At 39.2% G+C, this 27,214-nt stretch overlaps 1 protein-coding gene and 1 long non-coding RNA gene across 2 annotated transcripts in view; one reads left to right on the plus strand and one right to left on the minus strand.

The window, feature by feature from the left end:
- Positions 1–26,876, plus strand: part of esr2 (estrogen receptor 2) — a 30,391-nt gene extending 3,515 nt beyond the window's left edge. The window contains 8 exon segments of the mRNA NM_001040012.2: positions 4,147–4,609; positions 7,970–8,145; positions 15,133–15,249; positions 16,032–16,334; positions 17,311–17,449; positions 20,562–20,695; positions 23,253–23,433; positions 26,525–26,876. Coding sequence (NP_001035101.1) covers positions 4,197–4,609; positions 7,970–8,145; positions 15,133–15,249; positions 16,032–16,334; positions 17,311–17,449; positions 20,562–20,695; positions 23,253–23,433; positions 26,525–26,708 — 1,647 coding nt within the window. The 5' untranslated portion in view covers positions 4,147–4,196 and the 3' untranslated portion in view covers positions 26,709–26,876.
- Positions 3,835–11,920, minus strand: LOC116406902. Its single transcript, XR_004219865.1, has 2 exons — positions 11,660–11,920; positions 3,835–4,628 (listed from the first exon to the last, which is right to left on the minus strand). It is a non-coding gene; the product is annotated as an uncharacterized LOC116406902 (long non-coding RNA).
- Positions 26,877–27,214: the final 338 nt, after the last annotated feature.

A 27,214-nucleotide genomic window follows, 5' to 3' on the forward strand; every position in this document is an offset into this window, starting at 1 on the left:
AATAAATAAAGGAGCATTCAAAATGCAAGTTTATTTGATTTAAACAAACAAAAAAACCCCCCTCAAATTCACAAACTTAAAAATTGCTAAATAAGCCCATAGCTGTTCCTCAACAGCTCTTTTCCTTTAGGGTGCAGGTTCTGGCCCAGGAAGCATTTTAGCATAGGAGGGAGATGGTCTGTTTACTAGGATAGCACATACAATACTGAATAAGGTAAGGTGTTCATTACAATTTTACAGCAACGTTTCTACACAAACTATACAAACCCATACTACCTCCATTCTAGCAGATCAGCAAGGTTCCTGTTAGGTTCCACTCTATACAAACTAAAACTTAGTTATATAAAGGACTGTGTTTAATTATCATATGGCTACAAACAGTAATGTTCAGTGTGGGATTCTGGATGTTGAACTTCAAATGCCAACATCAGCTGAGAGGTAATTTTTCAATCCAAAAAAAATGCTCCACTGAGCTTGACTCTCATCTCCAAAGCATTTCCAAGCATGTAAGTGGTTTTGCATCTTTAGGGAGGGACTACATGTCAGCCATGTATTGGAGCATATACTGTATGCTAGTCAGAAGCACGGATTTCCTGTCCTCATAACATAAATGCTGTCAGTAGAACATAACATCTAGTGATTCAGAAGGTTTTGATCTATGTGCGGCAAACACAACCATTTCTGACCTCGCTGCTGACTTCCCCTTAATTAAGTGCGGATTATTCATTACAAAAATCCATCTATATTCAGTTTTTCCGCTGCCAGGCACAATCTTTTAGTAATAATACATAAGGTCACAAATATATCAGAGAAAAAAAATGATTCTGACATCATATTCGAGTCTGGAGTCATATCAGGTAACCATAAAGATCAGTGTAGTTAATAGAATAAGCATGTGTTCTGCTTGCTGTTGAGTTAAGTGTGTGTATGTGTTAGTCCTTTGATGCTAAACCACAAAGCTTGCATTCATTGTGTAAGAAAATCACATTGTGTGTAGCTTTCAAGTGACGGGGAAGCCTGAAGCAGTGGCACTAGATTAAGTTATTGGGTTCTACAGCAAATTAAATTTAAAAAACCTGCAAATCCCTGGGGATGATGATCTGTTTGGTGGACATCAGGGCTCATTTACTAAGGCAGCAGCAATGCATAACGCATATGATGGGAATAACGTGCTGGACAACACTGGCCATCCTAGCTTCTAGCATGAGGTGCTTAGGGCAGCCTGCATAATGTAATGGCCCATGCACAAGTGCTCTTGACCGTAAGGATATTGCTGTTTAAAGAATATATGGCGGGGGGGATATAGGAAATAAAATGGCTTAGCATAAGGAAAGGGAAGACAAATTGAAAGAAAGGGGAAGGGGCATAAGAACAGATAGAAAAGAAATGATAAGTGAAATGTAGACGGTAGAGAAGTAGCATAGCATTAAAGGGGATAGTGGAAGAGGAATGGGAAGTGTTGAGCAAAATATTTTGTAAAAAAGGCAAGTGTAACTGGGTGTGGTCTTATAGCAGAAGCCCTCTGGTTGGCCCTCCTTCATTAAATCTGATAATATCTGGTCTTCCCTCTCATTATTTTGACATATAACAAAAAGGAGCATTTTCCAATATAGTATCATCACCCTTATTATACGTAGACTAGATCTAGGCAGTAAGCATTAGTGTGGGTGGTTTCAGGAAAAAACAATGCTCAAAATGCGCAACAGCTCCTATCTTCCTATAGCAGAAACTACTCCTCAGGATGTAAGTTTAAAAGGAATACTTTAACAACTTAATAGCCTCACAAATAGAGCAAACTTACTTTAAAGGACATGTAAACCCCACACACAAAAATGTAATTAGTGAACAGCCTCTTTGAAATCTTTCAATACCTGCCACTCTGGTTGTCCAGAGGTTAATAGTAAGGCTGCAACATCTCCTTAATCACTTAGATTTCCTTCTCCTCCTGTAACCCACTCGGCCCCCTCCCTCAGGAATTTGCTTTGGCTGTTGGCTTGCGGGCATGCTCAGTTGTTCTCAGCTCAGATTACTAAACACGCCCTCCAGGCTGGCAGCCAGTCAAGAGATGGCATTGCTGGTTCCCATAGTAACTCAGCTCTAGCTGTCTGCTTCAATTTTTTGAGCTCAAACAAATCAGAACTTTTATCAGAGACAGTTGTGCCTGTGTGAGCCTGTATTCTTGATGAAATGTATGCTGAATAAGGGTCTGTGTGTGTATGCTGTTTGCAGATTTAAATGTAACTGATTATGTATCAGAGGAAAATGGCCACTGGGTTTGCTTTAGGAAAATGTGATGGTGCTGGCAAGCGGAGGGGATATATACAGTACAAATTATGCCATTTGGGTGGGGGAGATGTGCCCAACTGATATACATTGTAGGCAAATGTAGGCTTTACATGTCCTTTATAAACACTTAAAAACATTCATGAGCACCGTATCTCTGGCCACTGTCCCCTTAATTACTAGATGAAACACTACTAAATACAAGAATTTGTGTATCTGAAAAAGCAGTAACAATAGTACCTATATGACAATCTCAGAGTCATAACATATAAGAAGTTATGGTAACATACTCATACATCAGAGTACATTTTCCCAGTGCAATTGGAGAAAACACACCTTCTATGTCAACCCTGGTGTCTGGACACCAAAATTCAAATTGTATGCAGTATGGTCACCCAGACCAAAGAGGAGACCATTCTGCCGCAGGTGGCTGAGTGGGTAGCACTCCTGCCTTGCAGTGTGGGTTTCCTTCAGGTACCCAGGTTCGGAGATCAGTAGAGATTAAGAGGTCATTTTTGTTCCAGAGAGTCCTAAAGGAGCTACATAATTTGAAGATCCACAACCAAATAAGTGCATGTTACCTCAAATCAATTAGTCTGAAAGCATATGGTAAATCTTAATAAAGTACAGGTACTAGGAAATCATCAATATGCTTACTTACCTAAAATTATAATAATATTCATTTTGACTTTATTTCTCTCGTCTGTGCCCTCACTCAACTCATCATTTATTGTTCATCCCATATGAGGGCACTAAACAAGAATGCTAAGATGTTATTGGAAGTATAATTAAATGACTGGGAGTAAGAACATCATGCCATTACTTGTATACAAAAATATGATGTTATTGTTTCAAGAAACAAAAGTAAATCTATTTAAGAGCATTGTGAAATGCTTTGCAGTTTTGTCAACCCAAAAGTATAGAAGCAAACAGAAACCAATATAAGGGAGAAAAAGTTGCCTTAGGTTTTGTTCCCATAGTTGTGTATAAGTGCATTGGTCATGTTGTAAACTTGCTAGGTGATCTAATTCCCCTCTGCTGGTCTGTGCTCATGGAAATGGACGGACGCTGGTACAGAGAAGTAATAGATCTGAATGTGCAATTTTAGCCTTTCTGTGCCTGTGTGATAAGTGACTAAGGAATCCTTGCGACTGAGGCAATGACATCAGTGTGAGTGGGTATTTCATTCATGTCATTTGTGTATTATAATAGGTAATAATACCTACAAGAATCTATAATGATTCAGTCTGGGGCATTATGCTTTTATTATATGGTAAAAATACTTCTTATTGAAGAAATGCACAGAACTCTAAAGTGACTTTTAATATCCTAATAAATGGCAATAGAAGTGCATTATCTGCTAAATGTTCTTCATATGAGTGGGGTGGTTATATTTCTTAATTTGCCAAGGTAAAATAAAATTCATGAAATAGATACAATTTGGTAAGAACAAAGCATAATCTGAGATTGTAGATAGATAAATGCGCTGTAGTGCCTGGGTCTACATGGATCTGTGAAGCTGAAAATATAGTATACAATAAATGCCATTTGTGGCTTTCATGTTGTTTATTCAGACTGGTAATGCAATAGAGTTAACGATAAGATATAGATATAAGGAACTAATTCTGTCATTACAGCTCATTGTGTGACCCCCAGTGTGTCAGTGTATCCTTAGTAAATAAATGTTTTTCTGACTAAAGTCACTGCCACTACCAGTCTCAGTAAAGAGGAGTGATATTCAGACCTGCTGCAAAGTAGATCTGTTGCTGCTTACTGAATTCAAATATGTTAATAATTGCCTTTCATACTTTAGTAAACACATATCTTGCGCATTATATATATCTTTTTGCCTTTTTTCTCTAGTGCATGGAAGACAATGTGAGGCTCCAAAAAACATTTATCCTTTGTTAAAAATGTCCACTTACATGCACAAGGAATATTCCCAACTACAGCCAATGCAGCATATTCTTCATGGGAAAGCAGATATCAAAAGTTCTCCCTCTGCCATAAACTCTTCAGTGCCGTACAGTGGCACAGTGCCTATGGATCAAAGTCCAATGTACACTCCCTCTTCTTACTTGGATAGCAGGCATGACTACCCATCAATAACATTCTGCAGCCCATCTCTTATAAACTATAATGTTCCTGGAAGTGATTCGGAAAGTTCTGTGCTGAGACAGACGGTAAGCCCGGGTTTGCTGTGGACATCTCCAGACCATATGTCCCCTGTGACTTTGCACTGCCAATCTTCTCTCCTGTATACTGAGGCACCAACAAGCCCATGGTTTGAAGCTAAATCTGAAGAACATATTCTGCCACTCAGTCGGTAAGAATGAATACGAACCCTATTCACATGAAAACAAACACTCAAGTTAGTTAGTGCCTTCACTACATTTAGAAAAGTCATACTAAGAATAAATAAGATAAATAAGAAGGCATAGATAAGAAGGCAGACCATGATATCATGGGCCAAAAAAATGGAACATATATCAGCAATACTGCAAAAATGCAGTTTTTTGAGGATATGTGAGATTATTGAGATGAACAAGAGCTGAATCTCATCAAAATAATGCAAAGTGTTCTATTGCTTGGTTAAAGCTCACCGATCAGCAAAAGAAACAGGTAGAACAGTAATTCTGACATAACAACTGATAGTGTGGACCAATTGGACGATCACCTTTTTAGTGAATGATTTTTGTGGTTGAATTTTACATCTTTATGAAGCTCTGAAAAAAAGACTGATATTCAGATACTGGCAAATAGATTGCTTTGTAGAACCCTTACTATACTGCTAAGTCAGCAACATGTACACGTTAGCTAAATAACATGTTGCTATGCTGTGCTATCAATCAGCAATAAGCCAACAAGCAAACAAACTGGGGCTTATTTTAAAAGGAATACTGTCATATGAAAACATTTTTTTTTTTTAAATGAATCAGTTGATAGAGCTTCTCCAGCAGAATCCTGCATTCAAATCCATTTTTCAAAAACACAGATTTTTTTACATTTAATTTTGAAATTTCACATTGGGCTAGACATATTCTTCATTTCCCAGGGTGCCACAGCCCTGTGCCCTTTGCACTGATAAGCTTTAGTCACACTTTACTGCTGAACTGCAAGTTGGAGTGAAATCAACCCCTTCCTTTCCCTCCCAAGCAGCCAATTAGCAGAAGTCCAAGTCCAGCTTGGGACTCATTCAGTTACATGGGAGTAGGAGAAACAATAGGTTACCTGAAAGCAGTTCTAATGTGTAGCGCTGGCTCCTTCTGAAAGCTCAGACTCAGGCACAATGCACTGAGATGGCGCCTACACACCAATATTACATAACATTTGTTGGATCAAGAATAAAATGTTAAATGTTAGAGTTGTTAGAATGTTATTTATGTAAACAGTGTAATTTAGAAATAAAAAGTATACTATAAAAACCATGACAGTATCCATTTAAGAATGTGTAAAATATTTTTTGCCAAAAAGTCAGTGTACAATAAATAGACATGTTTATATAGTTCTCTTTACTTGTGAACTAACGCCATGCATCACTATTGGGGATAATTTATTTTAAAGACCTAATTAATTTATTTATAAAATGTGTGTTTTTAACTCCAGATTATGCCTAAAATCAGCACAACATTTGTTTAGTTATGAATTATCCTCTAGGAAGAACATGTATTTTTGGGCATTTACATTTATATTAATTATATAATATACTAAGTTCATGTAGAGGACAAGTAGCTGTAATGCAGTTTAACCAGATGGGTGGGTTTGGTTCAGACCCCAGTTTTTAATGCCCCCAATCCTATCTTCTCCATCCTTGCTTATGACCTTTTCAAAGTTCAGTGTATTATTTTCTATTCAAACAAATAATATCTAACCCTTATCCAACCCAGTTCAAACAGTGGTGGGGTACCAGGGTAGGCAGACAATTAAGAAGGATTAAGTTCAATTGTATAGAAAGGGGTCATCAATGTTTTGTACTCATGAGCCACAAATATAAAAATAGTTGTTCCACAAGTTCTCAAGGGTTGGGATGTGATTGGCTATAGGTAGTCCTTATGTGGACTGGCAGCCTATAGGAGGCTTGGTTAGGCAGTATGATTTTTTATGCAACTAAAAGGGATTCGGTCATTTGTATGGTGTAGTTATTACTAAATATTGGTGTGTAGGCAGCCATCTCAGTGCATTGTGCCTGAGTCTGAGCTTCCAGAAGGAGCCAGCGCTACACATTAGAACTGCTTTGAGATAACTTATTTCTACTACTCCCATGTAACTGGAGGAGTCATGAATTTGGTGAGTGGGGCTTGGGAGCATTTTTAGCAATACAGATGTCAGGGACCTGCTATCTTGCCACCTTCCTATTGTTGTTGCTGCTGATCGACTGCTGGGAGAGAAAGGGAGGTGGGGGGTGGTGATATCATTCCAATTTGCACTGCAGCAGAAAAAAATTATCAGAGCACAGGTCACATGGCTGAGGACACCTGGGAAACTAAGAATATGAGCCCCATGTCATATTTCAAATTCTGTTTGCACCAGGAAAACTCCTGGTGGCCCAGATGATGTCAGTGGGCACTCCTACTTCTAAACATTTGCCCAATTTCATGGTCATTCCCTATTTCTGTAAGGGAACAAAGAAGCAAAATAGATGGAAGAATAGAGTATAGCATGTGAAGAAAATAGAGTAGGAGAAATAAAGAGATTTAGTGAGAAGAGCAGGAAAAATCTTATGGAAATTCAGCCTATGGTCTAAGGTTTTCTGGTGAGACCCTGGCATCCCAGTCAAAAATTGGGCCGTATGCTGAATATCTATTTTGCATTGCCTCAGAAAATTAGGGTTGCAACGTGTCTTGTTTTGAACTAAACAGCCCGATTTTTGCACAACCTATTTGGTTCAACACTGCCTGTTTAAATTTCATGAACTCTGTGATGAATGACATGGCTGTCAGCCTATAGCTTGTCAACGCATCGTAGCCTGCCCCTTAAACTTCATCATCCCACCTGAGGCCATCACCCTGATTTCACTTGCCCCATGCCTGCATTTTCATTTCAGGAAGGTGGCAACCTTATACTTTATTGTAAATTATTGTATGTAGGTGCTACTTAAAGGAAACCAATAACCCCAGAATGAATACTTAACCCAACAGATAGTTTATATTAGGTTAAGTGACCAATAAAAGAATCTCGCCAAACTGGAATATATATATCAGTAAATATTGCCTTTTACATCCTTCCCCTTGATCTACCATTTAGTGATGGGCTGTGTTCTGCCTCAGAGATCACATGACCAGAAATAATGCAGCTCTAACTGTAACAGGAAGTAGTGTGGGAGCAAAAGAGCAGAACAGAACTCTGTCCATTAATTGGCTGATGGGGCCTAGCATGTATGTGTCTTGGCTTGTTTGTGTGCACTGTGAATCCTATGATCCCAGGAGGCGGCCCTTTATTTTTAAAATGGCAATTTTCTATTTAGGATTACCCAATAGCACATACTACTAAAAAGTATATTTCTATGAAAATGGTTTATTTAGATAAAACAGGGTTTTAAATATGAACTTGTTTATGCAATATAGTTTTATAGAGACCTACATTGTTTAGGGGTATAGTTTTCCTTTAAACAACAGCTGTTGTGTTTGCATACAAATCTGTGAAAAGAAGAGGATAATGACCTGTAAATGCTTTTTTGTATTGGCAGAGAGTCACTAAAAAGGAAATCTATGGGGAGTGAATGTGCGAACAATGTTGGTAGCAACCCCGGCTCAAAGAGAGACACTCACTTCTGCGCTGTGTGCAGTGATTATGCCTCTGGATATCATTATGGAGTGTGGTCCTGTGAAGGCTGCAAAGCTTTCTTCAAGAGAAGCATTCAAGGTTAGCTGATTTTCCCCTTTCAGCTTTGCTCTTCAGTGCATTGCCACACAGGATTTGACCAACACATGCTGGAGGTGGGCCACTTCCAACTGATGTTATGGGAGGTGTATCAGATCTCCCTGTATGAGAGATTATTTCCTACAAACACCATTCTGTCTTAGGCTTCTTAGACACAGGCTTTTCTTTTTTCTTCTTTTTTTTTTTATGTGTGCTTGACATGCATTGGAGACACAGGTTTTAAGTCTCCCAACCACCTTAGCTAACGGATTCCATTATATTCTGCCTGGTTGTACTCATGAGTGTTCAGAGCTGCATTTTATGGCATTCGTTTTTTTTAGAAGCCACATGTACACACTTGGGTGTTGGGGGGGAAAAAAAAAGTAAAAAGTATGTGCTCAGCATACATTCCTAAACACATAAGAGTTTAAGAGCAATTGTACTGTTAGTACCAACTGAACTGCACTCTGCTGCATGAAAGGAAATATTTGAAGCAACTTTCCAATATACACTAAAGCTCTGCGCTCCTCATTCTGACTCCTGTAACAATGTTGCGAGTCAGTGAATAAAAGCCAAGACCTGGAGGAGCTCAGACCCCTGTTAGACTGTTTTCTATTGACAGAACAGAAGGTTATAAGACGTTGAACCCACGGGAGAGGACTCCACTAAAAAAAAATATGAAGCTCATTGACAGTTGCGCCCACTTTCATGCTTGCAGACTCCAGGCCTGAATTTATGGCGAGGCCACAAAGGCCCAGCCCTAGGGCACAAATTTAGTGGGGGCATGCTGCCCAAGCTGCACTGAAATTTACTCACATATGGAGCAATGGGGACCTCTCTCCACTGCTCCATATGCAAGTTTAAATGAACGCACAAACGCGTGGGAAGGGGTGTTTGCAAATGTGAATGTGCATGCGCCGGGGGGGGGGGGGGGGCATGAATGTGGGAGGCCTTGGGTGCCCCAATGACAAATCCGGCGCTGGCAGACTCACAAGGTAGTGGAAATACAAGAGAACATACAGCATCCCTAAATATAAGTTCTTGGTGCTTTCTATTCAGTGTCTGGGCATTAGGGAGTTGATGTAAGTTCCCACAATGTTTCTCGGCTAACCCTTTAAATCCTGGGTTATCTAGTAACAAGCAGTGTTTTGGGTTTTTTTTTCACATGTAAAAAACAGTTTATATATATTTCAGGTTAAATTGTAATGATCTTTTTAAAAGCAAATTTTAACACCAATAAAATGACACTCCCTCAGCAACAAATATTTGTTGCTGTTGTATTTCATATAGCAAAACACAGATGTAATTCAATATATAATTCCACATAATTTTGATAGGATCTTGGCCAACAGGACAGGTAGGCAGAATGATGACTGATTGTGGTATATAAGCCTATACCGTACTTTAGAGATGACATTGTGACTATCTCCAAGAGGCCAGGAAGCTGTAGTATTGGCATTACAGAGCAGTGATGGCAAGCAGGCCTGGATGGAGATTTAAAATATACCCTGGGATTTAAAAACACAGAGAGCCAAACAGCTTACCACAGGCTCACTAACAAGTGCTGGTTAATGGGGTCCCTGAATGCTGGTTAATGGGGTCACTGACATAATGTACTAGTATTTTCACATTGTAATGGAGCGTGCCAGTCTGTGACCATATCTGCCACCTCCCCCTGACACTGGTTTTGAGCCAAAGATTCTATAATGTTTTTTTTGGGGTGAGAATTGCCTGTGTAGCAGAGTAGGCAGTTCCTATTTAAATCAACGGGAGGCAGCAGTGCTGGGTGGAGAAAACTCTTTAGGGTTAAGTGAAATAAACACAAGTTATCAGTTGCCTTGGAGAAATAGACCAATTTTTAAAAAGATATTGACCTGTCTACTATTTTTCTTAAACCTATAACCGAATAATACTTTCTATTTTTGTCAATGGCTTTAGCATATTTTATGTAAAAGGACAATGATTTATGTGGACTGTGGTTGCTATGGCCACTGTCTGCAGGAAAATACATTTTCTAAATAATTCAAAAAGCATGGGAATTCACTTTTGTGAAGAATAGAATAAGACACGTTCACGCGATTTATAAAATTCTTTGAATTCACTTATTTATTATATATTTATGTACAGACGTCAACCCCCCAAAAAATATTTTTGCCTAATACAAGAACACTATAAGCAATATGAATTTATTAAACAATTTTAAGTGCTTTAAAAGTTGTCAATGTAACTGCTATTGAAAGCAGCATTTACTTAACCCAGGGGTCGAAACCCTTTTTAGCTGAGAGAGCCATAAACACCACGTTTTAAAATGTAATTCCGTGAGAGCCATACAATATGTTTGACTGCGGATGCTGCGGGGAAAGATAGGGTGGATCCCAAGGATGCCGGATGCGGTGCAGAGGAGGGCGTGGCCTGCGCTCAGCGGATAGAAGGCGTGTTCTAAGGCTTAGAATACTCTTCTATCCGCTGAGTGCAGGGGCAAGGTAGGGTAGGTGCCTAGGATGCCGGATGCGAAGCGGAGCAGGACATGGCCTACGCTTGGAGGATAGAAGACGCGTTCTAAGGCTTAGAACATGTCTTCTATCCACCGAGCGCAGGCCACACCCTCCGTTATTTTTTTATTAAAGATTTGGCAGCGAGACAGATGCAGCCATCAAAAGAGCCACATCTGGCTCCCGAGCTATAGGTTCCCTACCGCTGACTTAACCTCTGGTTATGATTTTGTAAACACAGTTGGAAAAGCCAGTGTCCTTCTGCAAGACAGGTCTGTCAGTCGGCTGGTTTATGGTATATTGTTTCAAAAGCCGGAGCCACCAGGGCAGAGAATAGAAAAGGACAAACACTGCTTTTAATAGCAATTAAATATACACAAATAACTTAAAACCATTATAAATGTTGCAGAGTTACACCAAAATTTAAATGATCTTTTTTTTTTAATTTCCTCAATTAAGATTCACAAAGAGAATACTGGTTTGTCTGCTTCCATATTTTTGCAGGTAAATGCACTACTTTGAGGCAACAGCAATAATAGACATATCAAAGCAGTGCTGTACTGCATGGAATTATATAGTGTTGTGCTGTTATAAAAAAAAGTCGGGAAAATAAGTAAACAAGCTGGGAATGAAAAAAGAAAAAAATCTTAAATCTTTTTATTTTTATTGGGATTTCCTATGTTATAGATGTTGTTGATGGGATCTGGGAACACAGTGGCACAATTGCTGCCTTGCAATGCTGGGGCCCTGGCTTTGATTCCACTCAGGTGCTGGATTGCTATCAGGATTATTCCCAGCTGTAGTACTGGCTGCTAGGAGCCTATGTTCTAGATAACTAGATGAAAGCATGTTTAGCGTTTTACTCAAAAAAAAAAAAAAGGAGCTGCAGTGAAAATAAGGCTTTAATAAGTGATTCAAAGTAAAAATGAACAAAGGTGACCCACAATATGCAGGCTGGACACAAGTTCAAATGCAAGCATGAGATGGCAGAAAAAAATAGTTCCTAAACAGGCCAAGGGTCATACCAGAAAATCAGCAGGAGTCAGGGATACACTCACAGGAGCAGGGCAGGATACATGGAAACTCAGATGGCATTCCCAGGATTGTGTTGACTTGAAAATGCAGGTTAACAGGAGCAGGACAGGATTCCCAGGACAATGTTGACTGGCTTATACCAAGTGATTTAGTTTAATGATCCAGCCAGGAGAGCAGGAAGGGGCATGTTTAAAAATCCCTCTAATTAGGAAGTTACTTGCAGCTGGATCAGGTAACTTAGGCTGATGCCGAAAATCGCTTGCCGAAAATACCCCCATATGCACCTACCTGTGCCTGCATCCGAATGAATAAAATACGCTTGGGTGCAGGCACATATAGCCGATATCCGCCAAAGATACAATGTCTTGGCTACATGTGCCTGCACCCGAGCGTATTTCATTCATTCGGGTGCAGCCACAGGTAGGAGGTGTACGGCGGTATTTTTGGCAAGCGATTTTTGGCTTGCCGAAAATATACGCCAAAAGCCACATCTGTGGCTCAAACTGGAGAAGCAGTATCCCATGAAAAGGAGGTTACCCAATTCTAGCCTAGTTCTAGTCCAGCTGTAGGGACCAACCAATTAAAACTTTGCCCTAGGACAACCGTTAGCTTAATGTGGCCCTAGTAAACCGTTATGTCCTACCAAAACAACACTAAAACCAATACAGAACAATAAAGAGACAGCCCCAAACCATAGCAGAGCCCACTTTTATTTGGTCCCGTACTTTATGGACAGTCCCAGATAATTTAGCTTGTATTTGTCTGTATACAAACAATACGTGAAAAATCCTCGGGTTTGGGTATTAGGGTCACCAAAACTTTCACTAACTTAATTATTTGTCGATTAAACCAACTCGCCTAATAGGAAACCTTTCCTTGAAAAGGAGAACTAAACCCTAAAAATGAATGGATGGTGCCATTTCCTTACAATGTATGGGGCGTGGCGCACACTGAAAATGAACTTTTGAATCAGTTAAGGAAGCATTTTTGCTGTTTTTAAAGGAATGCATTTTTGATATTAACTTGTTTTTATGTGCATCCTTATACATCTGATTTGCGTAGGTTTGTGAAATAACAATAATTTATATAAGTAATGATAGGAAGTTGTAAGAAACACATAGCAATCAGAAGCTTTCAGAAGCTGCCAACAATAGCAATTCACTGTAGTTTCCCCTTTGCACAATTGGCATGGCCTGTGCTGTTACGGCTGATTCTAGACTGATGTGAACTTCTAAAGCTGCAATTAGAAAGATTCACTTATTTGGATGGATTCTGCCTCCGTACTGCAGTCCCACAGATAACCTTTTGCTGGGCAGCAGAAAAAGCAGCCAGTGTTTCTACTCATTACACTGTTCAAACCATGTTGAGTATGACGGAAATATTTTCAGCTAACATTTACCCTTTAAAAATGTTATTACTTCTACAAGATACTGAAATGGACTGACTGTATAATGGAATTGGTAGGCAGAAAAGTTCACAAACTGGGTGGCATTACAAGCTAGTCAGAACACTATAGGCACGTGCAGCTTATTGGGGGCAAATGTGGCAAAGCTGGGTCACACGGGAACCTGAAAAAAGAGGTGGAGCTTTATCATTATGTTTGATGCTATGCGCATCTGCTTTTCCCCTCCTTCTGCCCACAATGAGTTTTTCCAGCATAATAGCAGTCGCAAGGGGGCAATGTGTTAAAATACACACATCTGTGGATGTTGTATTAAACTGCACGCAGCTGTGCGCAATTCGGAAGCAGCTCCAAAGAAAATCTTTAGTATTTCGATTTTGCTACTTCAGGCATTCGCCAACAAAATTACATCTCCAGCAGATTCTTTAGACGCAAATGCATGCGCCCCCTGATTCAATTGGCACACTTCACTCAATCCGCAAGGGGAGTGGGATGGGGAAAACACAACTATGCAGCAAGGGGTGCCTTTATAAAGCAATTTTTAAAGGATGGGATTTTTTCCCTCAACTGACTGCAAAAAACTTGCACTTAGTTGTAAATGACCCCTATTGTTTTTTGTATAAAGACCAGTGATGAACTATTTTTCCTTTTTTCCTTTAAAAGCTCAAGAGTTTTAGGGTATCAAGGTTGTACACCCTGCCTCTTAAGGTGGCCATACGAGCGGATCCCCCACCTACAGGTGGCCGATATTGGGTAGATCCAGGCTAATTCGGATCGAATTCGAACGACGGGTATAGGCGAAGTCGGATCGGGGACTGCATCAACGAGCCAATGCGGCCCCCGATCCGACTAAATTTTTTAACCTGCCCGATATCTGGGCGATTTCAAGACAGATATCGGTCGGGCAGGCTTATCGTTAGTGCCCCTACACAGGCTGATAAGCTGGCGAATCAGTCTAAGGGACCGATATGGGCAGCTAGAATCGTCCTGTGTATGGGGACCTTTAGAATCCTTGTTACATTTTAACTCCCATTATCCTCTGGAAAGGCTAAGGGCTCTGGTACACGGGGAGATTAGTCGCCCGCGACAAATCTCCCTTGTCAAGGGCGACTAATCTCCCCGAACTACCATCCCACCGGCTAACATGTAAGTCGGCGGTGGGATGGTACACGCTGCGCAGGCGATTTCGGCAAATCACCGAAGTTGCCCCGCGAGGCATTTTCGGCGATTTGCTGAAATCGCGCCGCCGCGTGTGCCATCCCACCGCCGACTTACATTTTCGCCGGTGGGATGGCAACTGATGGCAACTCGGAGAGATTAGTCGCCCGCAAACAGGGAGATTTGTCGCGGGCGACTAATCTCCCCATGTGCCAGAGCCCTAAACTATAGGTTGATGCTGCAGTGTGATTAATTGCTGTTTACAGAAGATAACAAAGACAACAAAATTTAAAGTAACTGTTGTGCATTGCATGGTGTCCAGTATTTTTAAACTGAAGCAGGTAGTGATTTAAGGCAAAACTTTTCAGACATACAATATAGTTGTTATGGGCACTGTACTGTGTTTTGGGATGATCAAAAACATATAATAAGTGTCCCCCAAATCACAACCTAACAGGCAGCATGCATGTCTTATGTTGCAAGTTAGCATTACTGAGATCTGAGTTCTTAGTGGTGCCAGAGGGTTACAGATGTTATAAGTATATTATCAGATTGCATCATATAATGGGTTCATAAACTATAGGGCTGGTCCACCTACGGGTGCCAGAAGAAGGGTGGCAGGCATGATTGCCGGTTGGGTTGATATTTGCTACCCAATATTAGAAATTTGATATGGGAACTGCTCGAAATTTGCCTTCAGTTATAACAGCATTACAAATACAGGATTGTTTTCATTTATCTGCAATCTTTCTATCCAAATGGAGGGTCCTGAACCAAACCCACTGATCTAATAAAAATAGTAATGTCAAGCTAATGAAGGGATCCAAATACTGAAAAGTACATCTACTGTCATGCGATAGAATAACAGAGGATATCTATAACTAAATATGTGTTCTTTTGCAGGACACAATGATTACATCTGTCCAGCCACGAACCAATGCACAATAGACAAAAACAGGCGAAAAAGTTGCCAAGCTTGCCGGCTGAGAAAATGCTTTGAAGTAGGAATGATGAAATGTGGTAAGGGTGTTAATCTGTCTTCCCAAACTGAGTGCAGGCTTTTCCATTAAAATGTTATTAAGGAATACAGAGAATGTACCGCATGAAGACATTGTCACAGGTAAGAAGCAGCAAGAGAGAATATAGCAGTGTAAATGGTTGATCTTAACAGGCAACTGCTCTGAGAGCAAATGGGGAGTTGCCAGGATTGTATAAGTAAAGAGAGGTAATGAGGCGCACAGTGGCGTAACAATAAAGAAAGCAGACCCTGTGGTTGCAATGGTGGCCCAGACCGCGTGGTCTTCTCCCTCAATTAAATATGTAAATCTCTGCTCTACGAGTGGGCATTTTGTCCAACAGCTACTACTTGCACTTTAAAATATAATTTACTGCTTACTTAAGGGGCCATTCACCTATAAAAAAAAATTTTCAAAATCTTCATTTTATATTATTTATAGTTTTTAAATTATTTAGCTTTTTGTTCAGCAGCTCTTAATTTAGAATTTAGGGGCTATCTGGTTGTTAGGGTCACAAATGCAGTAGGTGCATCAAGAGCATTGCCCCTTTTTGGGGAAAAACACTGCATTGTTGGGAAAAAACATGGTGATTATGCACTTTGCTCACTGCACTTGAGGACGTACATGTAGCCTAAGGTGTATTTAGTTGGCTAAAAATGGAACTTAAGAATTCTAAATATGGATCTAAATATTTATTTTAAGTTTTATTTTGGAGTTTAATTATAATAATTTTAAATAAAGTGAGAGTAACAATTTTGAAATGATAACATTAAAATCTTGATGAAGGAACAAGACGAGAACGATGTGGTTATCGCATTGTACGTCATCGAAGACACTCGGACGATCAGATGCACTGTCTGGCGAAGAACAAAAAGCTGACGGACAACATCCAGCGTGTAAAGGAAATCAGTGCAAGTTCCTTGGGGCCTGAACAGTTTGTTCTTATCATTAGTGATGCAGAACCTCCCAATGTGATGTTAATGAACCGTCTCTGCAAACCCTTTACAGAAGCCTCTATGATGATGTCTTTGACCAAGCTTGCTGACAAGGAACTGGTTCACATGATAGGATGGGCCAAGAAAATTCCAGGTAATAAAAGATGTTCTTCATGTAATTGGTGCTTCATGGCCTATTGCATCAACTGGACTGAATGTTCAGGTAGATCTGCTTTTCTGATAGCACATATATTGGCTTCTTTTCATAAAACAAATATTTATTGAAAATTATATGATGAGCAAACTGTGGTTGCTTCTGAACCTGATGGCTGCCTGTGGCAAGATACTCTAACAAGGACAGTGGATACAGAATATGTAGAAAGGACTAGGGCGTGCTTCTAAAACTTTCTGCCTAACTAACAAACAGTTAACTGAGTGGTAGTGGGACCAGAAATGAGGAGGCATATTTATCAAATCAGACAGTTTGACACAGTTTGCCATAAAGGGCATTCACAGCTCTGTTCAGTTGTATAGGTGTTCTCCTCTGATGTATTATCTGGATGATGTATTATCTGGATGACATAGATGCCAAAATGCTCCTCTCATTTACCTGATGTAGCAATGGTTGGGCTTAAAAGCTAAAACTGGGCAAGTCATATTGTTTCATGTTAGACTGCCTAACTGCAACTAGCTACATCAGATAGGGAAATGTTTAATGCCCTAGTCACCTGTGTGACTCTGGTTTACTTAACTGAAAGTCACAATGAGCATGTAAGATTCAGGCAGAAAAAGTGAACAGACAATTCTAGTTCATATTTTGTAAAGTTCTATTGTATTTATAGTTTACACAGCATTGCTGATCAAACAAAATGATTGGTCGTCCAGTGAGGATATCATTAAAATAAATGTAAAAAAATGCAGAAATTCTGATTCTTTTGGCTGAAAAGAAAGGTTACCTACAAAAATATGAAAATGAATCATCTAGAGAACAAGTAATATGGGAAAGCATCCAAAAGACATGAAAGAACCCCGCTACATGCAGAAATGCAGATATGTATGATAGAAATATTGGACAAGAATGAAAGGAAAAAGTGTAACTAGCAAAACTAAAAGTATATTGATGTTCCTAGGTTTTGTGGAGCTAAGCTTGTATGACCAAGTACGTCTGCTGGAGAGCTGTTGGCTGGAGGTTCTAATGATGGGACTAATGTGGAGATCAATTGATCACCCCGGCAAGCTTTTATTTGCCCCAGATCTTACCCTTGACAGGTGAGTTTCAGGGACAAAGGAACCCTCTATATTAGAGCTGGTGCAGTTTAAGTCTAAGGCACCTTGAGAATACATTATGGTTGGACAATGTTTAGTTCAAAGGGAAAACATTGCAGTAACACAAAAGCCTCTGAATTGTTCTGGATGCCTAATAATTCCGTTGCACAAATATGTCCTTTTTTCCTTATAGTTATCAGTTATGGCTGAGTTAGGGTTACATAGTTACATAACTTAGCTGGGTTGAAAAAAAAACAAAGTCCTTGTTCAAGAAATCACCCAAGCCCCTCTTAAAGGCATTAACAGAATCTGCCATCACAACATCACTAAGAAGGGCATTCCCCAACCTCACTGCCCTCACCGTGAAAAACCACCTACGCTGCTTCAAATGAAGGTTCTGCTCATATAAATGGGTGGCCTCTGGTGCACTAATCATACCTGTACATTAGTTTTTCCTATGCCCACAATAACTCAGAGCATAGGTTTTTTACAATCAGAAGAAACATGTTTGGCTAAAGAACTTCAACTGCATTGTTAATTACATAAACACCTATTCTATTCTATTTCTATATGTGAAACATAAACTAAAGTTTTGTTTTCAATTACTGAAAGACGCCTTTCTGGAAAAGCCCAGGTCTCGAGTATTGCAGATAATAGACCCCATATCTGTAATAGTGGATTTATAAATATACAGCATGAAGACAACAGTATTGTCTTTCATTAAATCAATGGTGCATGTCTCTATATACGGTGCTGCTACATTTCAGAGGGTCAGCACCGAGACCTGGGCATCCTCTTGCATCACCCTTGCACCAGGGAATGTAAGGTGCTCTGGAGCTCTCTACATAATGTCTGTTTAAAGGGATTCTGTCATGATTTTTATGGAGTACTTTTTATTTACGCTTACATTTACACTGTTTACATAGCAAATAATTCACTCTATCATTTAAAATTGTATTTTTGGACCACCAAATATATTTTTTTTAGCTGTAATATTGGTGTGTAGTCTGAGCTTTCAGAAGGCTAGCGCTACACATTAGAAGTGCTTTCAGGTAACCTATTGTTTCTCCTACTCCCATGGAACTGGAGGAGTCCCAAGCTGGACTTGGATTTCTTACTATTGAGTGCTATTCTAATATCTACTGGGAGCTGCTATCTTGCTCCCTTCCCATTGTTCTGCAGCTCAGTGTTAAAGTGTGACTGAAATTTATGAGAGCACAGGTCACATGGTTGTGGCACTCAGGGAAATTAAGAATATGGCTAGCCCCATGTGACATTTCAAAATGAAATATAAAAAATGCAGGATTCTTTGGGAGAAGCTCTATTAACTGATGTGTTTTGAAAAAAAACGTTTTCCCATGACAGTATTCCTTTAAGATAGGAGTTGAATACTATGCTTTTTGTCATGAAGCTGATGCGCTGTCAAAGGTCCCACTGACACAAGGGCACAGAGCTCAGATGTTCAGTGTCAGCAGCAGGCATAAAGTGCAATCATTTTGCAGCCATTAGCACTTGCTTCCTCCTAGTATTGGCAAATGAGCCCTAAAGCCCACACACCCACCTGGTGTACTTTACATTGTAAATCTTGTTTCCTTTAGCATCCAATTAAAGCAGCTTCTCACTTTCTAGCCCTGATCATGATTTTCATTTCAACAAAGTAGAAACCTCTTGGCTCCTCATCTACTTTCATTTCAAACTCTACAAACTTGTTCATGCCGTTGCTGTGCTTCTATCATATAACCATGCTAATTTGTTCCGCAAACCTTAGCTCTGTAGAAAGGACAACCAACTTGTTCCTTCGTAGTTGCCTTATAAATATTTTTGCCTTATATAATATCTTGAAATGTGTTTTGAATCACGGGCAGTTTGCATTTGTTACCTTTCTAGGTTGTTTTGAATCCTCCTGTGATTGTAAACAATGGAAAATATTCTTGGTTTTGTAGGGTTGGTTTAACAATTAGGCTAATTAGAATACATTAGATGCTGCAGCCTCAGTAAATATTCATGACGGCATCTCAATGTACGAAAGAAACTTTGGTACAGTACAGTTTTGTGTGTAAACATTGGGGTGATCTTTCTAAATCTCTAATAATTGTATACAGTGTGGTAAATTAAAAGAAAAGCCCTTGTTCCAGTGAGGGCGCAATCTCATTTTAACAAAGGATTTCCAAAGGTACACACGGTCCTGGTTAATAAATGATTCCATTATGGAGTACCTGTAGTGCACGGAGTACTTGAAGCTGTTCAGTTTGTACCAGCCTTTAGGGGTTCATAACAAGGTGAGGCACACAGGAAAATTATAGATTGAATCAAGTTGTTCTCCAGTGCAAGAGAGGAATTAAAGAGACTTGTCCTGGCAGGCATTTAACCTATGGTATTTTTACCTTGTTATTAACTACAGCTTTGTATTAGGATGTTTTTAAGCTTTTTTTATTAGCTTGTTGTAAATCCTTGCTTTGTATATATTTGTATGTAATGCATCATACAAAGTTCTCTGCTGTAAATAGGGCCAACAGTTCAACATCCCTGCTCTAAACACAAGTAGGATTAGGCAACCTTCAGCACCTCGGCTATATAAGTATAATAAGCAGTTTGGCTGCCATCTTAATAACTGAATAGCTAGCATCCAATGTTCCATCTGTACTGGGGCTCCAATGCTGATATAATAAGACTCTGTTCCTGTTTGTATTTTTCCACTCCCATTTAATTTTAAGATTTACTTTTCAGTGGCCAATGTAACCCCATCAGTAATCGGTGTTACCTTTGTCACTAGTGCTATCAGAAGGTATATGTACTTATAAGGGATACATTATTTACTGATGGATAAAATGATTAGAATGTTGTCCACAAATTTCTGCACTTTTCCCATAGAATTTAATGGTGTCCCTTCGCATTTCGCATTTGTATGCCGTGCAATTTATTTTTTCCTATAGTTGTGTTTATATTGACCCCCAGTCTACCTCATAGCTTTAGAAATAATTATGTAAAAGCAATGGCTGCTACATCTGCATTTGTCCAGATCTCTGTAGTACTATGACATGTTAATGCTTTACAATGTACACTAGTAATATGGTGTATACTGACTGCTGGTAAATTCTTATTGGTATGCTCCTAGGGATGAAGGGAAGTGTGTGGAAGGAATTCTGGAAATATTTGATATGCTGCTAGCAACAACATCTAGACTGAGAGAGCTTAAACTTCAACATAGAGAGTTTCTGTGTCTCAAGGTTATGATCCTCCTCAACTCTCGTAAGTACTGGCTGCAATCCCTGAGTTATCACTTAAGAGTTATGTAATAAAAAGCATAAGTTTGCCCAGGAAACCCTTAGTAACAAATCAACAGGAAGCATTTACTGGTCACTTGTTTAAAAACAAGCATTTTATTGGTTGCTATGGGTTACTGCTCTTGGACAAACTTTGTGCCTTTTTTTTTTTACACTCTAACATGTACTGAATGATCTAAATCAATATGTTGCATTGTGTAGCTAATCAATCATATGATCCTCTTTGGGGGGTATGAAACATACTGAATTGGAGATGGTCCAGCAAGATGCCATAGCGATTTCTATGACCAACTGAGGGTTACGCTAGGGATTCTTGATTTAAATGTAATTGCTAGGGAAGAAAGATAGCAAACCCAGGAAGGCTTGGGTTGAAACTTAAGACAAATGAAAGCATGGACATACTAATAGTTTATCTCCATGTTAACCCAAGTCAAGTACTCTGGTAACTGCGTGCTATACAGAATAGAAATGGATAAGATCATCCCTACAAACCTGGTCCATGGTCCAACTCTGCAGAGGAGACTTTGCAAGCTGGCAAGCATCCAACGGAACAATGGGCACATTGTGCAATTATGTAAGATCATTAACTTTTTATAGCCGGCAATGATCTTGCAGTAGGTAAAAGCAAACAAACTGGTGTTGAAATTATACATTCAATGCTTTAATACAATCCTACAAGCTTTAAGTGTGCACTGGTAAGGAGAATGTTAAAAGTCATCATTTCCATTGCAAAAGGATTGTATTTCTAAAAAAAAATCATTCCTTTGTCCGTCAAATTCTCTAATATTTTAGACTTTTAGACTGTTTTAGGCTTTACTTCATGTTTAAAACAGTAGTCACAGGGGCATTCGGGGCACAGAGTAAATATTAGTATTTATTGCATCACAAGTGTTAAGATATGTCCAAGGTCATTGTGCTACTTTTATGTGATATTCTACCAGGCAAATGATTAAATATTCTAGAGAAAGCATTTAAAGGGTGGTTATTTACTCAGCCTGCTCTCTCTTTTGCAGTGATTCCAGTGATCCCTATACAGTTAGTTTTGCACTTGAAGCTCATGGCATAAAGATCATTTTGACTGCTCTGCTTGGAGAAAAACCAGTGGTTCCAGCAGTCAAAACACAGACCCATCACTAACTGTCATAAAAATGTATGGAAAAGGCTCTGCCAGTGGCAGTCAGTGGTGTGGAGAGGTGGGATACCGCTCACAAATGCACAAACAATTGGTTCTTATCAGTGGTCTGTCTGTTATCCCCAGGTCTGCCATTAACAGAGAGTTTACCATACATCTCTGAAAGAAGAGGAGACAGGAGATTCTGTTTCTGTTTTATGCCTGAGCATAACAATGGCCAAAACAACCATATGAGGCCAAAAGGAACAGCAATAGGAAAATCTACCAGAAATAAGGACTCTCTTTACAGTAAAAATGTATTTATGGTTCTTGTGATGCAGTCACAACATTAGTGCTTGCTTTACAGTAAAATCTTTGCTGCTTCCCCAAGTCCCACGAGTTAGAAGACATGTCTCAATATCTTGCACACATCTGCCCAAAAGGGGCTATCAGCAAGTTTGGATTTATGACTTTCAAGGAGAACTAGAGCTTAACTAAATAAGTTGGGCAGAAATGTTGTACATACAGCCACAGCTTTCAAACATGCCCCCAGTAGCCCCCCATCTTCCTTTCTGCTGATTCCCTGCACATGCTCTATGCTGCTGTCACTTACTGAGCTTAGGGTAACTGACTCACAATATACTGTATATATAGAATATAAATGTCACAATATGAGGCTGATTAGTAAATAATTAAGATTATTAGTACATCTCAGCTCTGTAACCGGTGCAATTAGCATGAGACTTTAATAATCAGCCCTGTAGCATCAATTTATATGACAGAGGAAACTCATTCTTTATAATTTGCTACAACCCCTAAGCTCAGCTTCCCAACAGCCGCCCAGAGCCTACTGAGCGTGTGAATGTCACTGACACTTCTAACAGACAGTACTGGATCATTACTACTATAGCCATGCTGAACCTTTGGGCTGGTGCAACAGGGTCAGTTTATAAAATATAGCATTCATTTTTAGTGTTTAGCTCTCCTTTAAGGCTGTATCTGGGCTGTATCTAAGCTTTATGGATATATAGGGACATGAGAATTCCTCTTGTTATGAGAAGGCTTTGATTGCATTTAATGTACATTGGTAGGCTTTTTGGCTTCTTTTGGCATACGTCACCTTAAATTCTCAGATTCTTCTGTTTATGAACATATATTGATAGTTTACATATGCCAGTGCCCCATTGGGCACTATACAAATATAGTTCCACTGACCATTCCTTTCCTGTTTTTATGGCCCAGTCTTGCAACAATGTCTGGAAAAACACATGTAGATGCTGGTAACCCATACATTCAGTGATCTAGAAGTGTCTGTTTATACGAGCTATGAGAATTCATGAATGTTGTGTCCAAAGATATCAAAACCCCAATTTTTAGTTAAATTAAATATCGTTTTGTTTTCTCTTTACAGATATGTTCCCACTGACCAGTTCAGAGGAGGAGTCTGAGAGCAGTAGGAAACTACACCACCTGTTGAACACAGTGACCGATGCTTTGGTTTGGGTTATTGCCAAGAGCGGCATTCCCTTCCGCCAGCAGTCAACTCGTTTGGCTAATTTACTCATGCTTCTTTCTCATGTTAGGCACGCCAGGTATATTGACAAAGGCAATTATGGCAATACATGGGGGAAATGCTTTTTTTTCCTGTCTTTCAGCTCAGGAAGGTGACATATGTTTCTTTATTTCATAAATTTCACCAAAATGTCATTGCCAATGGGCCAATGGCTCAAGCAAGAGTGTATATATATGTATATATATATATATCAGTAAATAGTAATTACAAAGGAAGAGTGTGTTATCTATTCCATACTATCCATATCAGGCACACAGGGTGTTTGCCACCCATATCAACTATACATAATGAAAACTTATTATTTAGTGTTATGCCTTAAAATAATAATCTTTATTGGTATACATAATTGGTTTAAAAATTCATCAAATTCATAAAATCAAATCAACTGAAAATCAGTTGATAGCATTCCGACTGGCTAATTAATCCCAGTACAAATCAATAAAAAGTGGAGTGACAGGAGAGCGCCTAATTCATTAGTGGGTGGGCTAAATACAATATATACAAGAGTACAAGGATTCACAAGTTCAATAGGGGTGGGGCTTAAAGCCAATCATGGCAGCGCTCTATTTACATCAACTGTTTATTAATACATTTATAAACTCTCTTTTAGTACATTTGTTCGCAGAGTCCAGGTCACAGACACTAGTGTAATAAATCTCACACCTTATCACCACACAGTCCCGTGCAGCAATAGAAATATACCTGCAGCGATCTCAACAAGTAAATCACAGTGACAGCCGCCTCAGGCCACGCGGTAATACACACCAAGTATATCACTAAATAGCACTGTGCTCTACAGGTCACATCAAAAGGCTTTATTTTAAGAAAAAAAACAGTGGTCCAATGTTCAGCCATGTTTTAATGAGCCTTCATATGTCCCTATATATAGTATATTTGCAGTATTTGACATGGCATTTACTTCTTGTAATACTTTCTTGGTTACTATGCCAAATCACTGGCAGTACATTTGGTGGGGGGAGGCAAATTTCATACAGCTATAGAGTTTATTAGTCAGCATGCCTGGAACCTGAGGTTTTCTGTAATATGAGGCAGTGAGAACATTAAAAATAGTCAGTAAGCTTGTTCTGCAATCAGGGTAGATTTGTGCTACCTTCAATAACATGAAGCAGTAACAAGGCATGGTGTTATTATTATAGAGCAACATGCAATCAGTCAATATGGAAGCATTGTTTACCTGTAGAACTATGGGAAAGAGCACTGCAATATTTCAGAGCTTTCAGGGCTTTTGGACAATAGATCCCAAATCTTCACTGAGCTCTGCAAATTCTGGAGTCAATAAAAAATGCCCAAATTGTGATGATTAGGAAAAATATCTAATATTTTTTAAATGCAATTAAAAAAAGAATCTGGGTGGTGAGTAAAAAAAATTGCCCAATCTGTACTGATTAAGAAAAAAAGTGAAATAGATCTTTAAATAAAAGTCTTTGGACTACTGGGCTGATGTAAAAGTTATCTACTGTAACAGATATTGTGTAACTTCTCTATATATTAATATATTAGGTATCTTAATTATATTTGGAAAAGGAAATGATTGTAGGGAATCCATTTTCATAAAACAACTGTCAGTATGTTTCTCTAAAACATAGGAAAATCAGACTTCTACATTGGGATGCTAGGGTGATTGGTACGACTGGTCACCAGATCACCTTTAACCTCCATATGTAATAAAATATATAAAGCCTGCCAAGGTGTAATAACCCAACGCATTCACACGTGGTTGGTATAGGCCAGGGGTCCCAAAACTTTTTTACCCATGAACCACATTCAACACAGGCATGTAAAATGTACCTGGGGGTACCTATGTACAGAGGGTGCCCCTATGTGGTTGGCAGCACACCTTGTTTGAGGCCACTGGAAGCGACCTCTGAGTGGTTGGCTATTATTACATAACCCCCATAAAAATATTTTATTAATTTTCTGTAGCTTAAATGTTCTACGTTGTTCACATGCTATGTCTGCTCACAGAGTTGTGCTAAATAAAACCACTGTGGCACTTACCATATCCATTGGGGACACATTAATAAGAAGAATGTGGGGAAAATTGTTGTGTAATGATTTACAAGCTTATGAATGATGCCAGTAATTAACAGTTAACAGAAAATTATAACTGTAAATCAATTAGCTGATCCTCAATCGGTTCCAAAGGTGACCAGACATACTAAAAACAAGAACAAGACAGACTGATGATAGGCACGTGCCATAGTTAATCATCTTATGTTTTTTACTGGGGAGTTTTAGAGGCAGCTAGTGTTTGGCAATATAGTCCAAAATATGGTTAATAGCTTTTCCTGGAGTCTCACCTGCTTCTTTGCTCTTGTACCACATTGCGAAGTGATGCCCATGTAGCTTTCCTATGGGCCTATAGGCCAAGATATTTCTGGTTTGACTGCAGACCATAACATCAAACAGATTGTGTAGCTATAGGCCTAATTGCCTTACCAAGCACCTTTCTGCAGTGCTAGCAGTCCATCGCTATTGACTTCCTGTACTTCCCACCTTGGCTTGCATTCCTAAGAGGTAAAAAGGTGAAAAGGTTTAGAGGGGAGTTGGGGAAATCTGTTTATTTGTGGTTTTAGATTCTCCTGGAACTACAGAAGAGTTGATATGTGCACCAATATATTTATCTGTGACCTTGGTACCATATGACAAGCCATACTAAATATTGGCCTACACGAGGAGCCTACATGAGCACAATATTTCTGAAAACCTTAGCGCCCGATATATTACAGCTTTTATTCTCAAACCTTTTCTTTCTGGCAGCTTCTGTTTTGAACTTACTGTTTTGAACAGCATTTTAAAATGGTAAATCTCACTAGTGAAGGACACATCTTTATGCATAAACAAGCACAGAAAGCCAAACATTCCTGCTATTATTCCTTACATCAAAGTGCCACAGAAACCTGCAAAGAATGGGGCCAACAACAACAGAATACCTGGAGGGTGATTGCTTTGTTTTTTTTTTGTGCTTTTTTGGCTTCTTTTTTTTTATCCAATTACTTTAGGTTCTTTATACAGTAGTTCATGACTGACAAGTAAATTGGGTATGCTCCTTATTGCAAGGATATCTAATGAAGTATTTTCTGTTGCAGCAATAAAGGCATGGAGCATCTGCTAAGTATGAAATGCAAGAACGTGGTGCCTGTGTATGATTTGCTGCTGGAGATGCTGAATGCACATACCCTGAGGGACCATAGGAAGTCCACACTGGCTATTTCTAACTACAGTTCCAAAGCTGAAAGCGAAGCAAGGGATGCAGGCCAACCCACCCAGTGACTGCTAAACTCGTGCTGCATGTAAGGGACAGTAACCAACGTTTTTCAAGAGAGAACTCTTTTTGCCCACAGAAGCTGCTGTAGTTGCTGATTTTTAAGACCCAGATGGATAAGTGAATTTTCATTTGGAATATTTTGTATATTTCCACTGAGAATAAATTATTCAAGAGATCCTCAGGTGAGTTTTGTACATATATGATTGGCAGCACATTGCCTAACATTGATATATATGTGGCGTATCCAAATAAGTAGTAGATTTTATTATTATTAATCAAGTAGAGCAGCTGCAAAAATACATAGATATTTATTTGGGCGTATCAACCCTTGATCCAACAAAGGTACGTCATTGGCGCCATTACACACGACTTAAACTGTCTATAACATTTAGCAAAAGGGCTCTATTTATATCCTAAACTAGCAACAATGATACCATTTGTATTTTTTATTTTAGACCCTCTCAAAGAGAAGACACAAGGTGCACAAAAGTACATATTGTATAATTTGCAA

Source organism: Xenopus tropicalis, chromosome 8 (genome assembly GCF_000004195.4).
Source record: "Xenopus tropicalis strain Nigerian chromosome 8, UCB_Xtro_10.0, whole genome shotgun sequence".
In the NCBI taxonomy this organism is placed as follows: domain Eukaryota; kingdom Metazoa; phylum Chordata; class Amphibia; order Anura; family Pipidae; genus Xenopus; species Xenopus tropicalis.